Source organism: Stegodyphus dumicola, chromosome 2 (assembly GCF_044657685.1).
Source record: "Stegodyphus dumicola isolate Sdum_Otavi_A_Nest chromosome 2, ASM4465768v1".
Classification (NCBI taxonomy): domain Eukaryota; kingdom Metazoa; phylum Arthropoda; class Arachnida; order Araneae; family Eresidae; genus Stegodyphus; species Stegodyphus dumicola.
Genome location: NC_140769.1, coordinates 185132479 through 185149274, shown reverse-complemented (window position 1 = coordinate 185149274; position 16796 = coordinate 185132479). Strand labels below are relative to the sequence as shown.

The window sequence follows — 16796 nt, the reverse complement described above, 5'->3', positions numbered from 1 at the left end:
TTTCAAGTATACTGGTGCGAGACGAAACCTGCGGTTTTTGCCAAAATATAGTCAAACTGATAAGAAGAGGTAAACAATGCGTAGCCAGCAGCTATTCTGAGCAGCGACAATGGACCACCCAGAGATCTACAGAGAGGCGATTCTTTAAAATAGGGAGGGGATGACTGGCACGACAGTTGTACCACAGCCAGCATTAAAGAAAGTCATTTTTCCTGGTACAACTGCTGTACCGCCGGCTTTAGAAGATTAATGTAATTAATATGATTTGAATATTTGTAAATAAAAATAAATTTTTTCATATATTCAATTAATAATAACCTATCAGAATATTTATCTTTTGAGTTTTAAGGAAAAATATATCTTATTAACATTCATAAATATCTATCTTTTTCTAATCTTTAATCTGCTGAATATTGAAATTTATAATTAGATTAAAAGCAGGAGCACGGAAATCTTCTCTTTACATCGAATTCTTTTTCTTTTTATCATTATTATCTAAAATGGTTGCATATCATTACTAATCACTAGCTCACTTTTTAAACAAGTACAAAATGGTATTTAAACAGTAACAGTTACTAATAAGCATTATTTCTGTCTTCAAAGCTAAGTGCTGACAATGGTGGATGAATACTATGCATCAAGAAATTACCTTTTTATGCAAGATGGAACTTCAGCACATATTTCATTAGTTGTGAGATATTTTCTTCTATCAATATTAAGAAAAGGCTGATAAACAAAAGCTCATAGTGCTTTCTTAAATACGAGTATGTTATTCAACAGCAGCAACTTTCAGAGCATCTTAAATCAAGGTTGTATCACAAATCTTCCTTCATTTCAAGAAATTAAATATGTCAGCAATTCCTGGAGATATGTAACTGTGAGGGGTATTATTTCCTACCGATCTTCAATTAACACTGAATAATGCAATAGTATTGAACAACGTAGTAGTAGCACAATGGGCATTGTACTCACCTTCTCAGAGTTACTGTATGTTTCAAAAAATAAACCTAATGTTAAAATTTAAAACTATTATTTATTTACAATCTTAAAAATAAATAAATTAATTAAATTAAAAAAATAACAACTTTTCATACAACTAAATTTCAAAGCAAAAACTTTGATAACTATCTACTACTAATGGTTTGCAAAATTTTATCATCTAAACTTATTAAATTATTCCAAACATTTTTTGACATGAGAGGACCACTATTTAACTACATTTCATTTTATAAACAATAAATTTGTTTATATTATCATTACTAAAAGTATTCTTTGGCATATTCTAGAAACTGACATTTTAACAGCTTTTGTGCTAGTGCAATGCTTAATACAAACAGAAGTCTTGGACATGTAAGGCAAATGGAAATATTTATAGTGATTGAAGAATTGAGTATAAAGCAAAAGCATATCAAAAGTTACAAAAATATCCCATAAAAAGCTAAAAGATACTTTAGAAAATAATCTTCAGTAGCTTTAGAACAAAAATTCTTCATTTCAGTAGCAGATGTCTGTCTACTCAAAATTTCATGAAAATAGAGAGTAAACTGAAAGGAAATTAATATTTTTAGAAGACCATAAATAATACAAAATATATAATAAAAAGAATACATATAGTATATTCGGTATGTAACATATAACATGCATATTAAACTGTACATACATAAGAAAGAAAAATGCATATATTTTAAAAATAAATGTATAAACTGACTAAAGCAGTAAATAAGAAATCTTCATTCAAAAATTAAACAGAAGTAAGGAATATACTAAACAAATAATATAAATAAATATTAAAAAATGCTACATAAGTGAAAACATATTACAACTCACAAATATTAAAGAAACATATTTGGACATCATTCACCATCAGAATTATGTATAAATATACACTGATGAGGTTTTTTTTTTTGGGGGGGGGGAAGACTTAAAATGCACTATACTGACTTTAGTACAAATAACAAAAACATATTCAACACCAGAAATGAATATGTCACTTGAAAATATGAGGCACTGAATTCATTTCTCCAGTACAGCAAATTTCACAGTTTTTTTTAAATACATTTTCCTAACATATTCCAAACATTTTCTGCTGTATTTCAGTTTCAATTGGGAAGAATTGAAAGACTGTGCTGCATCTCTCTAAATAGTTAACAGCAATCTGCACAGGAAATTCCTTCACCTGATGATGATGCTTTAACCAATAAAAAAACAACTTCAAATCAGTTTGCATAAAAGTCCTCAGAAATTATAAAATACAGTCATAGATCCCAATATTTGCTAATTCAATATCTGTGCTTTAGTGTGGCAGCGAAAACAAAATTTGCTTTATGTTTCGTGAAACTGAAGTTTCTGAATTTGCTTTATGTTTTGTGAGTTAAATTACTACCATAAAAGCCTGTAAAAATATCAAGTCTGTAGTGAAGCGGCAACAATTTGCAAAATAGCTAAAATATTGCAATTCAGACCGGCACATTATTATCTTCCAATGCATCTGCATGCTTATTTTTGACTCGTATAATTAAATTCACGAAATGGAAACCATTTTGGTGGAATCTTTTATAGATTTTCAGGTACAGAAAACCCTTTAAGCTTTGCTCACATCCAAACTTAATGGTCATAAATATGCTGGTGAGAAGCTCAGCTGTCAATGAAAAATGAATATTTGACTTGTTTCTACATTCATAGTTCTTTTTAAATTTAATTTCCTCTAGCATTCACCTTATTCTTCTAATAACAGTTATTGCAGATCTTCTGCATTTCAGTTCTTATTTTTTGCAAATAAAGGTCCCATGATTAGCACTGTTACAAGTGTTTGGAAAATACTAAAGTGCTATGAATATTAGGAAGCTCATGGTGTATTTCCATGGGCTTCTGTTGGTGAGATTTCAAATGAAGCTTGCTATAGTCTTTCAAACATTTCTCACTAAAGCACAGCTCCAATGCACCGAACAGAGTTTCAAAATCTATTCTCTGGTTTTTGGGCAGAGTTTGAAGGATATCTATGGCATCTGCTCTCAGAGAAGCAGCGAGGTGAAAGGCCTTAGATTCGGAGTCCCATTAATTTGTATTCACTAACTATATAGAAATGAGCTTTGTAGTCTTGCCAGGAGGTCTTTCTATCACACATGGATAACTTTACAGAGACTCAAGAAGACAAAGATAAAAATTTAAAGCTGTCAAAATTGTTTCCTACTCATATCAGTACAGATTTCTTTAAGATGTCAACTTCCTTGGCAACAGCAGAAGAAATGCTATCATCGATTTATTGTTCCACAGCGGAAACTCTGTTATCAATTTGCTGTTTGACAGCAGACACTCTTTCTTCATTTCATTGTTTGGCAGCTCATCTTTTTGATCTATTTCTTCAAATTTATTTTCAAAAATTTCTATTCTGCCTTCCAAAGCCTCGAGTTTGTTTTTATGGTAGTAATTTGTCTTTTAATTTCCTCTTGACTTGCTTCAATCGTTTGTTGAACTGACATGATAGAATCTTAATTTTTGGCCTACTTTCATCTGTTCTTGAAAAGCATTCATCTTTTCTTTAATGGATTCTTGGCTGACTTTCATCTCTTTAAATGCAGTAAAGGTTGTCAACAGTTATCTTAATTGCTCCTCCATAGCTCATGTCACCGGCATCCAATCCCACTTCTGACACAAAAAATTGCTACATGTGTACAGATTTGTCATGGAATGAATGCACACATAACCAATGATAGCTTGATAAAATTTATTTTTTCCAGAAGAAACAATTTATAGTTCTGGAACTTTCCACAAAAGTATTCACACAGCTCTTCTTGGTGGGGCAGAGCATAATCAGTAGTTGCAAACCGCATCTAAACAGCAAAGCTCGCATGGAACTCTCAATACTTTGAAGACAGCTCTGAACTAAATCTGAAAACTTATGTTGTCTCTGGGCTGATATAGTTTTCTTCCCAGCTGCCAAGAAATCTCTAGTAATTTACTGTTTCTCGAAATTACTAGATATACGGCATACATATAAGAGCTGGATAGAGTTATAGTTACATATAGCGATCAATTACAGTTATTCAATTAGAGTTATAGAAAGACTGGATCAAAACATAACCAAATTTGTCATTAAAATTATCACCAGCTTTGTGATATCTTGCCAATTTAGCAAGATAGCCTGACTTGCCCCTACAACTTCATTTTTCCAGCAGATGCTTCACTTTCTCAAACATTTCATGATACATTATGGAAAAGATACTAGAATTTCACATATAATTTCATTAAAATTATTTTCATATGTACAAAATTCGATTTATGTATTCGATTTATGAAAAAAAAATTTATGTATCCGCACTCATTGATTTGAAAAGTGTTGTCAGTAGCTTTGAATTTTAATACCTATATATATTACAAAATTATTTGAGCATTTAAAGTGGCCATTAATCTTTTGATATTACTTGAATCATTAAAATCATTCATCAAAAGCTATTCAAGACACTTTTTTAATTGATGAGACTGTCTTGGGAGAAATATTTTAATGGTTAAACATTAAACATCCTCATCAAGCATTATCAGCACTAACAAAGTAGTTAGAAGAAAATGCACTTTGGTTTGAAAATTCACAGAGCTCTTCAGATGACCCAATACCATATATGAAATAAAGAAATATATATATATATATATATATATATATATATATAATTCATCCTTAAAAATATAAAGATACAATGGAGCAATAGTTTTTTTAGGAAAACAGATTTAAACATCTTGCTATATATCTTCTTCGTTTGAATAAACAGCAATGAAAAAGCCAGTTTTATTGTGACACTCATTTGTTTGATTTAAAACTTTGAAAAAGATTTCTCAGTCAATTTCATTCCTTTACGATACAGCAAGTATATAAATTAGCAGTTTTGAGTTTTATGTTATGTAGTATAAAACAAGACAGAAATTTAAATAGTATAATAATTCATTTTTTATATTTTTTACTAAGATAAATACTATCTTACTTTGGCCACAAGAGAAGATTTCAAAGTTCTTAACCAGTTATACACAGGAGGAATTCGGTATGTACTTGATGGGGACTTTTTTGCCTATGATAGAAAATATAAAATTTTAGGTATTTAATTCTAAATTAACTTTTTAGTTTGTTATTCTATTTTTAATATTTTAATCATTTTCTATTTTTAGTTTTCAATAAGTGAGAAGAAACTCATATTTTATTGTTTAAATATCCACTTCCACTGAAATCAAATTATACATAATATTATCAATAAACATTGTTTAAGTCTCTTTTTTAAGAAATCATAAATATTAGGTAAGGTTTCACTGTTATGAAAAGGATTAAATTTATAGAATGAACAGCTGAAGGCAACAATATACTAATAATAGTGAGATCCATATAATAGTGAGATTTTATTGAAGTTTTAAAATTGATCCAAGCTCAATTCCAAGCATAGGCGATATAGGCAACTAGCCCCTTAGGGTGCTAATTTGTGGATTGTGCCAGCCAAATTGGTCTAGAAATTGATGATATCTTGGTGAAGCTATAAAGGAAGTCATTAAGCCAGCTAACAAAAAGGTGATTTTTGTACATTCTTATATGAAATTCCAAGAGAAAATTTTACAGTCTAAAGATGACTAAAAGTTCTTGATTAATTACAAGAAAGAGGGATAAAACCATGACAGATGAGTATGGCATTTTGAAAAAATGTTAGATCTTAAACCTATGTTTCTAAATGATTAAACTCTGGATAAAGAAATTAATGCTTAATTGTGATTTTCCAACAAAGGCCCAAATAGAACCAGAAAAGCAGCTTAAAAAAATTTCATCCATTTACAGATTAAGCATTTTCCTTATTGAAGCAATAAGACAGAAACTTACTAGTTGAAACTGCAAAACTTCACTACTTAATTTCATGAAAATGACAACTGAGAGTACAATAAGCAACTTTCAATCTGATATTAATGCTAAAGAAATGACTAAACAATGCAGTTTACAGGATCTCATTTCTGTAATGATAAAGACATCAAAAGAAGTTGTTTACATGCACACTTTCTAAGATATTTATCTACAGTATGAATTATCCTATGAATTTAGGAATACCAGTATTTTAGCAATACCAGTAAGCAGTAGCTGCAATAGAAAGCTTCTGTAAGCAGAAGTTGATAAAAATTCGTTTGACTTTGTTTAAGTCAAAAGAAGTGGAATTTTGTTGTATTTCTGTCTATAAAAATTTAAAGTGGTCAAGAATTACAGTACAGCTTACAGAATCTCATTTCCAGAATGGTAAGATACTAAAAGAAATGGCTCTCTATTTTACATGAATGTTTTTATTTATTTAAAAGCATGGGTTACCTTATGAACTTTTTTGACAATAATATATTATTTACATGATTTAGCTTTTCAAATAAATTTCAGTTTCAGTATAATAAATTTAAATTGAACATAAAAGTACAAGCAGAAATATACAATATAACTATTATATAATACTAGTGATTACATTCTGCTTTAAACTAATACTTTTTAAAATCACCTCTTTGGGTGTACACAGCCAGGCTGCTAACTTTGAATGAGCATCATGCAAACAAAGAAGTGATGGTAAAAACAACCAATTCTGCATGTGTTTTTTAGCCTCAAGAAGTTTCATCAAAATTTCACATTCAAAACTGAAAGTAAAAATAAAACTAATACAGATATATTCAACCATAAAATGCATAAAAATTAAATGTTTAAATTGTTTTTAAATTACCATACATAATTTTTAAAATAACAAAACTAATAAAAAACCAATTTTTTTTTCATTAGCAAACATGAATATTAGAAATGGAAAAAAAAAAAAAATTCACATACATAATCAGTATTATGATTATTTTTATCAGTTTTATCCCAAACATTTTCTCTGAAAGTGCACTTGCCTTAATATGCAATTTTACACTAATTTAAAATCCCTTTTCTCCAATTTTATTTCAAAATTATATATTACTAATAATTAAAATGTCTTTTCCGGACATGCCTTGGAATGTGAATATTACGTTATATTAGTAACAGGTGTACAATTTGTGACAATAATGTCTCTAAATCTTCCATCAATAATTTGGAAAAATTACATATTACCATAAGCACTTAACTCAAAATCTTTTACTCAAAAACCATATTGCTTCTAATAATAAGATTAGATTATATATAATTTGTCTTGATTATTTATTAATAATAAATAATAATGACATAAAATTAAAATTATAAAATTGACAGATAAATATTAATAAAATTAATTCCATAAACATTAATTATTAATACTAATGACAGATTATTTATTAATAATAAAATGTCTTTACCTTTTCAACACTTAATATTAAAAATCAGCATAATTAAAAAATGAATGTCAATTCAAAGCAGATGATACTTAAATAACAAGTACTAACAATATGCATACATTTTAAAACAACAAATACTTTAAAATAAAAGTAAATAATCATTCTCTTACATGATATATGGTATCAGAAATAACAAAATTATTACTTATAATAAGGACATAAAAGCTTAAAACTTTATCAGAGAGATATTTTATAAATTACATTCATCAAATGTGCTATAAAGTTTCACCATAAGATATACTATTAAGATAATAAAATAAGGATATGAGTTACTAAGACATACCTTAATTGCTTTGAAATAGCTCAATTTGTTCAATTACCACAGCTATAATTTGAAATTAATTAAACATCTTATTTCATGTTGAACAGCAATATTCTAAGAGTTGATTGTTGGCTCAGTTGCATGGAAACTAAATCAAAAATATTACGCAGAGTAATCAAATATGAACGAGCCTTTATTGGCTGAGCTTTAAGATGGGTGCTTTAAGATGTGTACTTGTTGTGTTTGGTCATCTGAAATCTTTAGGTGGGGTTGCTAGAGTAAGGGAACCACAGCAGCTGGCTTGTTCTATGCTTTGTGTAGCAGTAGCAGCCCTTATGATGAGTGAGAGGACTGCGCCTATCTCTCTTGAGCAAAGCATAAAGTTCCTCATCCATAAAAATGTGAAGCCAGCTGAAATTTACGGAGACTGCATGCCCAGTTTGGGAAGCTACCCTTCCATGGTCAAGAGTGAAGTTTTGGTGCAATGAATTCAAACAAGGCTGCGAACACAGGGTTCATAGCCACATTTTAGTTAAAAAAATAAGCACCTATAATCACTTTTCAAGCACATTTTAAGAAAAAAATAGGCACCTGTCTAATTACATTATACACAACTGCATAACCTTAAAAGAAAAAATTAGACTTTAATTTAAAATATGAGCAATGCAATATTTATTAAGAGAATGAGCATTACCTCAATAATGGAAAACAATTAACTTTTTTTTTTTTTTAATTTTAAATGACAGTTCAATTTACAGAATTAGTTTACAATGAGAGGAAAAAAAACTATGCAGAACTAAACTATATTACAAAATTTAATGATGATATTTCAGTTGAAAATATAGAAAATAAATAATAATAAGCCATATTAATTGTATTTGTTTGGCACATAATAAATACAATTTATTTTTCCACTCATATTAATATTTAAATAATTTAACTTAAATCAAAATTCTGAACATTTTCTAAATTTTCATTGCATAACAGTTTTTTCTTAACATATATCCCAAGCAAAGTAATTTAAGTAAAAAAGAGGCACATTTCTGAAATCAGAAGATGGGAAATTGCTTCATTCAGTCATCCTTTAACAGTAAAAGCTTAACTAACCAGCATATCGGAAATTCCCGAATTTTCCGGATAGTAACTGGAAAAAGAGGAGTGGGGGAGATTGCAGCCGTTCTTTAGATTTAAATTTAGGTTAAATAAATAATTTTGACATTTCGATATGTGCATCATATAAAAACCAACGGAACTGAGAAATATTCTGCTTAGAAAGCACAGTAAAACTCTTTTAAGTGTTCATAAACAAATCTCAGACTGAACATCAAAATTAATTACCAATGCAAAATACCGCAAACGTTATTGCGCAATACGTGCGGCGTAATTCTTCCATATGTGATATTACGCAATCGGAATCAACACCTGCCGGTATTCGGAGAAAGAACTAAATAAAGGAAAAGAAAAAGACTTACTAATCTGGGGGTGTTTCTGATTCTAATTTTCAACAGACTGTATTAAATTTCCGGAATAGAATCAATCTTCGCTTGGGTTGGGTAGACCGCAAAAACTTTTAGTCCTATACAATCCAGATTGGACAGTGACAAAAAAAAAAAAAAAAGTCCGCTGCTTCAATATTAGAGATTTTGTGGAGAAACTCCCAACCTTCGTACTGTATAATGTATTAGCAAAGAAAATGAAATTATTTTGAGTATTCGATTACTTTCCTTTTATTTAAGCCATTCCGAATATTATTCCTTAGAAAGCTAATCTGTGTAAAAACACACCCATTTTTGGAAGTTTATCTATACTTCAGCAGTTACTGCAATTATATTATTATAAATATTCATATGTGGTGATGGCGATAAGGAGCGCGCCTTGCGCCCTCCGATAAGTGTGGCAACCCTAGAGGAGAAATTTCTTACGAGTAGCGAGCAGAGCGAAACAGGCCGGCTGTCGGGGAATGTGCGCGAAGTTCCTAAATAAAGCTTAATTTTTATTGTGCACTATGTCTTGTTAATATTTATATTAATGCAGTAAGAACATAATCTGTGATATGGAATTCGAGGATTGGTGGTAAAAACATAACCGGAAATCTCCATAATGGTAACCCGGACTGTGTTAAATCGTATAAACAGTTCTCAAGCACTTTCGGTTTTGACTACAAGCCATCACTCAAGATCTCCAAACCAGAAGTAATGGATTACATCGCTTTTCGTCCTCCGGATCACAGATGAGTAGTAATTATAGATCATTTTATAATTCTGTTTTCTACTTATCATTTAATTTCATTTTCTTTAGTTAAATTTTTGCTTTTATTTTGGCTTAAAAACCTTGCACAATGTCTGATGTTCATGCCGTCCAAATTCCGGTTTATAACCGATCAGACCCATCTTTATGGTTTATTATGTGTGAAAGTACTTTTGCTCTTGCCACCCCCAAACCTATCACAGAATCCATTACTAAATATAATTATGTAGTTTCTCATCTTCCTCCAGATATCGCATCACTAGTACGGGATTTACTTATGAAACCAGATCCTATTGATGCATATGCAAAGCTTAAAACTGAGTTAATAAATCGTTCAAGAGAATCTTCTCAGCAAGAAATTCGCCAATTATTATCTGGAGAAGAATTAGGTTCTCGAAAACCTTCCGATTTGCTTAGAAATATGAAACGTCGAGCAGAATCTTTAAATGTTCCTGATAACTTAATGTTAGAATTATTCCTTCAACGTTTGCCTTCGACTGTTCAGTCTATTTTGGCAGCGGTTTCCAATTTAACTGTAGATAAAGCTGCAGAAATTGCCGACAGAATTTTAGAAGTAAATCCAACCCCAGGGACTTGTGCCGTTTCTCGCACAGTCGATCAGTCTCTTGAGGCTAAATTATTTAAACAAATAGAAAAATTAAACAAACGTATTGATCGCATTTCTCTTTCTCGTGGTCGCTCGCCAAATCGCGGAGATCGCAATAAGGAAAGAAGCAATTCCAAAAGGAGAGATTATTCTGTTTGCTGGTATCATAGACGTTTTGGGAAAAAGTGTAGAGATGACAAATGTACAAAACCTTGTTCATGGCAGGGAAACGAAACCAGCAAAGAATAGAGGCGACTTATTCTTTGCCTCAAGTTTCACGTCGCCTGTTCGTTCGTGACCGTAGAACAAACCTTTCATTCTTGGTCGATACCGGCTCTGACGTGTCCTTACTTCCAGCAAATAATTCTCAAAAACGGAATTCGTCCCAACAAACACTTTTCGCTGCTAATTCTTCTACTATTCATGTTTATGGTCAAAAAACACTTTCTTTGGATTTCAAATTAAGACGACAGTTTACATGGACTTTTCTTATAGCAAATGTTAGTACACCCATTCTTGGAGCAGATTTTCTCCATTTCTTTGAATTGGTGCCTGATCTCAGAAACAAATGTCTCAAAGATTTAAAAACGCATTTTAAAACCGTCGGTTGCGTAAAAAATACAATCATTTATTCAGTAAAAACTGTATTTAGTGATACACCATATCACAAAATTTTAAAAGAATTTCCTTCAGTTACTAGATTACCAGATCCTAACCAACCTGTTAATCATAACACCGTTCATTATATCATAACTAAAGGTCCACCTGTGGTTGCAAAACCTCGTCGGTTAGCTCCAGATCGCTTAGAAATAGCAAAACAAGAATTTCAAACTATGATGCAATTGGGGCATTTGAGACCTTCGAGCAGCAATTATGCATCCCCACTTCACATGGTTCCAAAAAAGGGAAGTCTGGAATGGAGACCTGTAGGAGATTATCGAGCATTGAACGCTCAAACAATAAAAGACAAATACCCTATTCCATGTTTAGCCGATTTTACTGCTGCATTGCACGGTACTAAAATTTTTAGTCATGTTGACCTGATTAAGGCATACCATCAAATACCAATTAACCCAGCCGACATCCACAAAACCGCCATATGCACACCATTCGGTTTATTCGAAAGTACCCGTATGCAATTTGGCTTGTGCAATGCAACGACTTTTCAACGTTTTATAGATGAAGTCACGCGGGATTTAGAAGGTGTTTACGCTTTCGTCGATGACTTGCTCATAGCCTCTAAAGATTCTGAGGAACATTGCAGGTATTTGAAAGCTTTATTTTCCAAACTTCAGGAATATGGACTTTGCATAAATGTTTCAAAATGCACCTTTAGTCAAACGTCTATTGATTTCTTAGGTTTTCACCTTAGTGAAAACGGAATTGAACCTCTTCCTGACAAAGTCAAATGTATTTTAGATTTTCCTCAACCTACCACTCTCACTCAGCTTCGCCGATTTTTAGGCATGTTTAACTTTTACAGATGTTTCATACCTAAAGCAGCACATATTCTTTCTCCTTTAATAAAATTGTTAGAAGGCTATATGAATAAAAAGAAATCTTGTTCGCATGTTCAGGATTAATCCCCACAATTAAATTGGAACGAGAATGCTGAACAAGCCTTTATTGCTGCCAAAAATGCCATTGCTCAGGCTACCCTTTTCAGACGCCCTATTCCCGGAGCCCATCTAAGCATCTGGGTAGATGCCTCAGACGTCGCAATAGGCGGCACACTTATGCAGTTGTCTCAACAAACATGGGAACCTATAGCATTTTTCTCTATGAAACTCAATAAAAGTCAATAGAAATGGTCTGCGTACGATAGGGAATTATTTTCAATTTATTCTGCAATTTAGAAATTCCGACACATGTTAGAGGGCAGAAATTTTATAATTTATACGGATCAAAAACCGCTAATATACGCTTTTAAACAGAACCCTCATAAAGGTTCACCTCGACAATTGCGCCATTTATATTTTATTTCTCAGTACTTTACTGATATTAGGCATGTGCAAGGTTAAAAAAATGTCGTTGCTGACGCTCTTTCAAGAATCGAAATTGATTCCATAACAAAATCTCCATTTTTGGATTTAAAAAAATTTTCGGAAGCTCAACGGCATGATCCGGAGGTACAAGACCTTTTCAAAAACAATACATCATCTTTGAAACTGGAATTTAAACCGTGCCAATATTCTGATGGTAATATTCTTTGTGACATATCAATGGACATTCCTCGTCCATTTGTTCCGAATTCCTTTCGCAGACTCATCTTTAATCATCTGCATAATCTGTCACATCCAGGAATTGCAGCTACTACAAAGCTTATTTGTTCTCGTTATGTATGGCCCGATATGAAACGTCATATCAAAAATTGGGTGAAATCCTGTGAATCTTGCCAAAAATTGAAAATTACTAGGCATACTAAAGCACCACTGGGCACATTCTCTCTTCCTGATGCACGTTTTTCAGAAATCCATATGGATATCGTCGGACCATTACCTCCATCAGAAGGCAACGTGTACCTTTTGACTCTAATAGATAGATTCTCCAGATGGCCTGAAGTCATTCCCATCCCGGATATGAAAACGGAAACCATTTGCAGAGCCATCTTCAACTGTTGGATATCTCGTTTTGGCTGCCCATCGACCATAACAACAGACCAAGGTTCTCAAATGAGATCCGCACTTTTTGCAGAATTAACGTGCATTTTGGGTACGAACAGAATCACAACAACAGCCTATCATCCAATGTCAAACGGCATTGTTGAACGATTTCATCGACATTTAAAATCTTCTCTCAAGGCTCACGAGACCAATAACTGGACTGAAACACTACCAGTTGTTATGCTTGGTATTCGGACAGCCGTAAAGGAAGATCTACAGTCATCTTGTGCTGAACTGGTGTACGGCACAACTCTCAAGCTGCCTAGTGATATGATAACGTCATCTAAGATATCTCCGTATGACACACAATTTATCACGAATCTTCGGCATAGAATGCAACAATTGAATCCAATAGCAACATCTGCACATTTCCAAGAAAAATGTTACGTAAGTGCTACCTTAAAGTCGTGTACGCATGTATACTTACGTGTCGATCGAGTAAAGCCACCTCTGTGCCAACCATATACAGGTCCGCATAAAGTCCTTTCTAGAACAGACAAAACTTTCACAATTGATGTTAACGGTCTGAAATCTACTGTGTCTATAGACCGTGTGAAACCAGCCTATTTGCTTTCGGACTCTAAATTGCCTGAACTGAAAACAAATAAAGACTTAAAGACAGTTCAGCAGAATAAATCTGCAAACGAACTCTCTAAGACACAAACTGTCACCAGATCGGGAAGACATGTTCACTTCCCTAAGAAACTTGCTTCTTACATAACAATTTAAAACATTTTTTTTTAAATTCATATCTTAACATATTTCTTGTTATTTCATGTTTATTATATGTGTCAATACCTTGTTATATATTGAATTTCATTTTGATCTCTTCTAATTTTATATTCTAATTTTGTAATCATGTAAAAATACCCGACAGCACGGATACTCTGAGATAATTTCATAACCTATGTCGTTCCTTTGAATAGCCATTAAAGGAACTGGGGGGAAACTCTGTGGTGATGGCGATAAGGAGCGCGCCTTGGGCCCTCCGATAAGTGTGGCAACCCTAGAGGAGAAATTTCTTACGAGTAGCGAGCAGAGCGAAACAGGCAGGCTGTCGGGCAGTGTGCGCGAAGTTCCTAAATAAAGCTTAATTTTTATTGTGCACTATGTCTTGTTAATATTTATATTAATGCAGTAAGAACATAATCTGTGATATGGAATTCGAGGATTGGTGGTAAAAACATAACCGGAAATCTCCATACATACATATGCTCATAATATAAGCATAACGATCATAATAAACACGAATATGAACTGACCACGCGAAAAGAGAATGCAAATTTATTAAAATCTTGATAGAAATTCAAACGTGTGTAGTATTTGGGTGGGAGGAAAGAATACCGAATGTACCGGAATTTTCTACGTTTTCGCAATTCTTTGGCCAATAGAACGACGTGCACCAGTTTGTACTCTCGCGCGTACCATAAGTTACGTTAATGCAGAGGAAGGGGGGAAGCAATTTTCAGGAGTATGATTCACCATCTGACGTTGCATATAAGGAAGAAAAGTTGTTTATTTAGTTTCGGCTTTGATACGGGAAAAAAATGCGCGTTCATTGAAAACAAAAGATTAAAAAAAAAGCACTAAAAGCAAAAAATAAGCACTAAAAACAAAAAAAAAAAAAAAAAAAAAAATAAGAGCTTTAAAGAAAAAGTAAGCACCTATAAGGGCCTTTATATTTTATTTTCAAATATAAGGACTTATAAGCACTTGTAAGGACCGCTACGAACCCTGGAACATGTTGAGAATTAAGGTGATCCCCATTGTCCTGGCAACAGTGTGACTGTACATGTTTGTGAGCTTATCGAACGGGATCGAAGCTGTACAGTACTTCAAATTTCAGAACTTGGTGTCAACTATGGAAGTGTCCAATAAGTCATCAGAAAGCAGTTGGGTTCAGAAAAATCTCAGCCATTCCAGAGTTACTGAATGGTGATCAAAAAGCTGCATACACTGGCATTTCTCAGTTGCATCAAACTCGTTTTGAAAAAGAATAAGAAACGTTCTTTGCCTAAAATTGTTACCTGTGATGACACATGGGTGCATCATTATGGCCCCCCAATCAAAGCTTGCTAGCATGGAGTGGAGAAAGAAAAGCGAAGGAAACCACATGAAAGCCAAAACTCGATTGTTTGTGTCTGAAGTGTTGGCCACAGTCTTTTGGGAGTGGAGGAAGTCCTACTGGTGAATTTTTTACACAGACATCAGATGCAACTTATTACTGTGGTCTCTTAGACCAAATTAGGCATCAGTGTCAATGCAAAAGACGAGACTGTCCCATCCGCCAGGTGTTGATCCTCCATAACAATGCCATGCCCCACAAAGCAAGTGTAACGCAGCAGAAACTGGTTGAAATGCATTGGAAAATGCTTGATCATCCACTTTACAGCCCAGATTTATCACAATGTGATTTTCACATGTTGAAGTTCTTAAAGAAGCACAAGGAGGAAAGCGATTTGAGACCAGCAATCAAGTGAAAACATTCGTGCACATGGGTTACATACCTATCCAACTTCATTCTACGAGAACAGAATAAAAAAATAACCAAAACATTGGAAAAATGTATCATAAAAGGAGAAGATTATTTAGAAAAATAATTTGTAGAAATGTAGATGTTTCCTATTAAAAAATGTTTAAAGAAAAGGCTCTTTATATTTGATTCACCCTCATATGTTACCAACTTGACAAGCCATGTGGATGATAAACGTGCCAGTAACATAATTTATTGGTTCCAAAAAGTAGAAACTCTTATATAGATTTTTCTAATATCAGGAGGTACATTATACATGTACTGCCTGCTCCCCCTCCGAAAAAAAAAACAAATATTGTGACACCTCAGTATATATGACTAGCTCATTCTAGATCGCTGGACATAACAAACAAACTTTTCCAATAAGAAATAAAGGGGAAATAATTAATCTGTTTATTTAAAAAAATCATATCATTATTATAACAACATTGTTTAATAAAATACAAATGCAATGGGTAAAATATATACTATATATCAACAAAATACTGCATGTACATTTTTTTTTTTTTTTTTTTTTTTGTCATCCAGATTAAAACAATTTCTCAGCATGCCCTAATGTTTCTCATCTTTGGCAACTGATTTCACATCCTTTGTAATGTTAGCTATTTAATAGTACTTTTGCTTTAAGCAATTATAGTCATTCTCGCCATACCATATACATTACCCATGTCTCCAATACGCATGCCATCTTCATACTTTTGAACAATTTCTCCCCCCCCCTCCATGATGATTGTAACCATTTTCATTACCTTTCTTAAAACTCATTCCTAATGAATTTACAAAAAAAAAAAAAAAAAAAAATGTAAACAAAGAAACTCAAAATCATGTAAAAATTCAGAGATATACAGCTGGTTTTTAATTGGATAGTAGCACACAAACACTCATGGCCAGTGGTAAATTAGGGTATTGGGTGAAATTGTAACTCATCTATCTTGAGTCCATTTCACAACAAAACAGAACATATAGCAAGTCAGAATTATTTCAAAGCAGACATGTACCATTGTACAGCAAAGCATTTTCTGGGATATTTTAAAACAATTTACTTTCAACTTCATCTGCAACAATTTAAAAAAAAAAAAAAAAAACTTATTACGTATATCATAAAATGTAGTTTAGAAATAACCTTTATAAATTAATCTTGCT

The 16796-nt window shown here is 32.5% G+C and overlaps 1 protein-coding gene across 6 annotated transcripts in view; it reads right to left on the bottom strand.

Moving 5' to 3' along the window:
• The window catches only part of LOC118180378 (KICSTOR subunit 2-like), a 69439-nt gene that overhangs the window by 14681 nt on the left and 37962 nt on the right, over positions 1-16796 (bottom strand). For all 6 annotated transcript variants that reach the window (XM_035349497.2, XM_035349483.2, XM_035349477.2 and 3 more), the window contains 3 exons: positions 6501-6633; positions 4974-5057; positions 1450-1544 (listed from right to left, as the gene is read on the bottom strand). In XM_035349497.2, coding sequence (XP_035205388.1) covers positions 1450-1544; positions 4974-5057; positions 6501-6633 — 312 coding nt within the window. The remainder of the gene's footprint in view (positions 1-1449; positions 1545-4973; positions 5058-6500; positions 6634-16796) is intronic.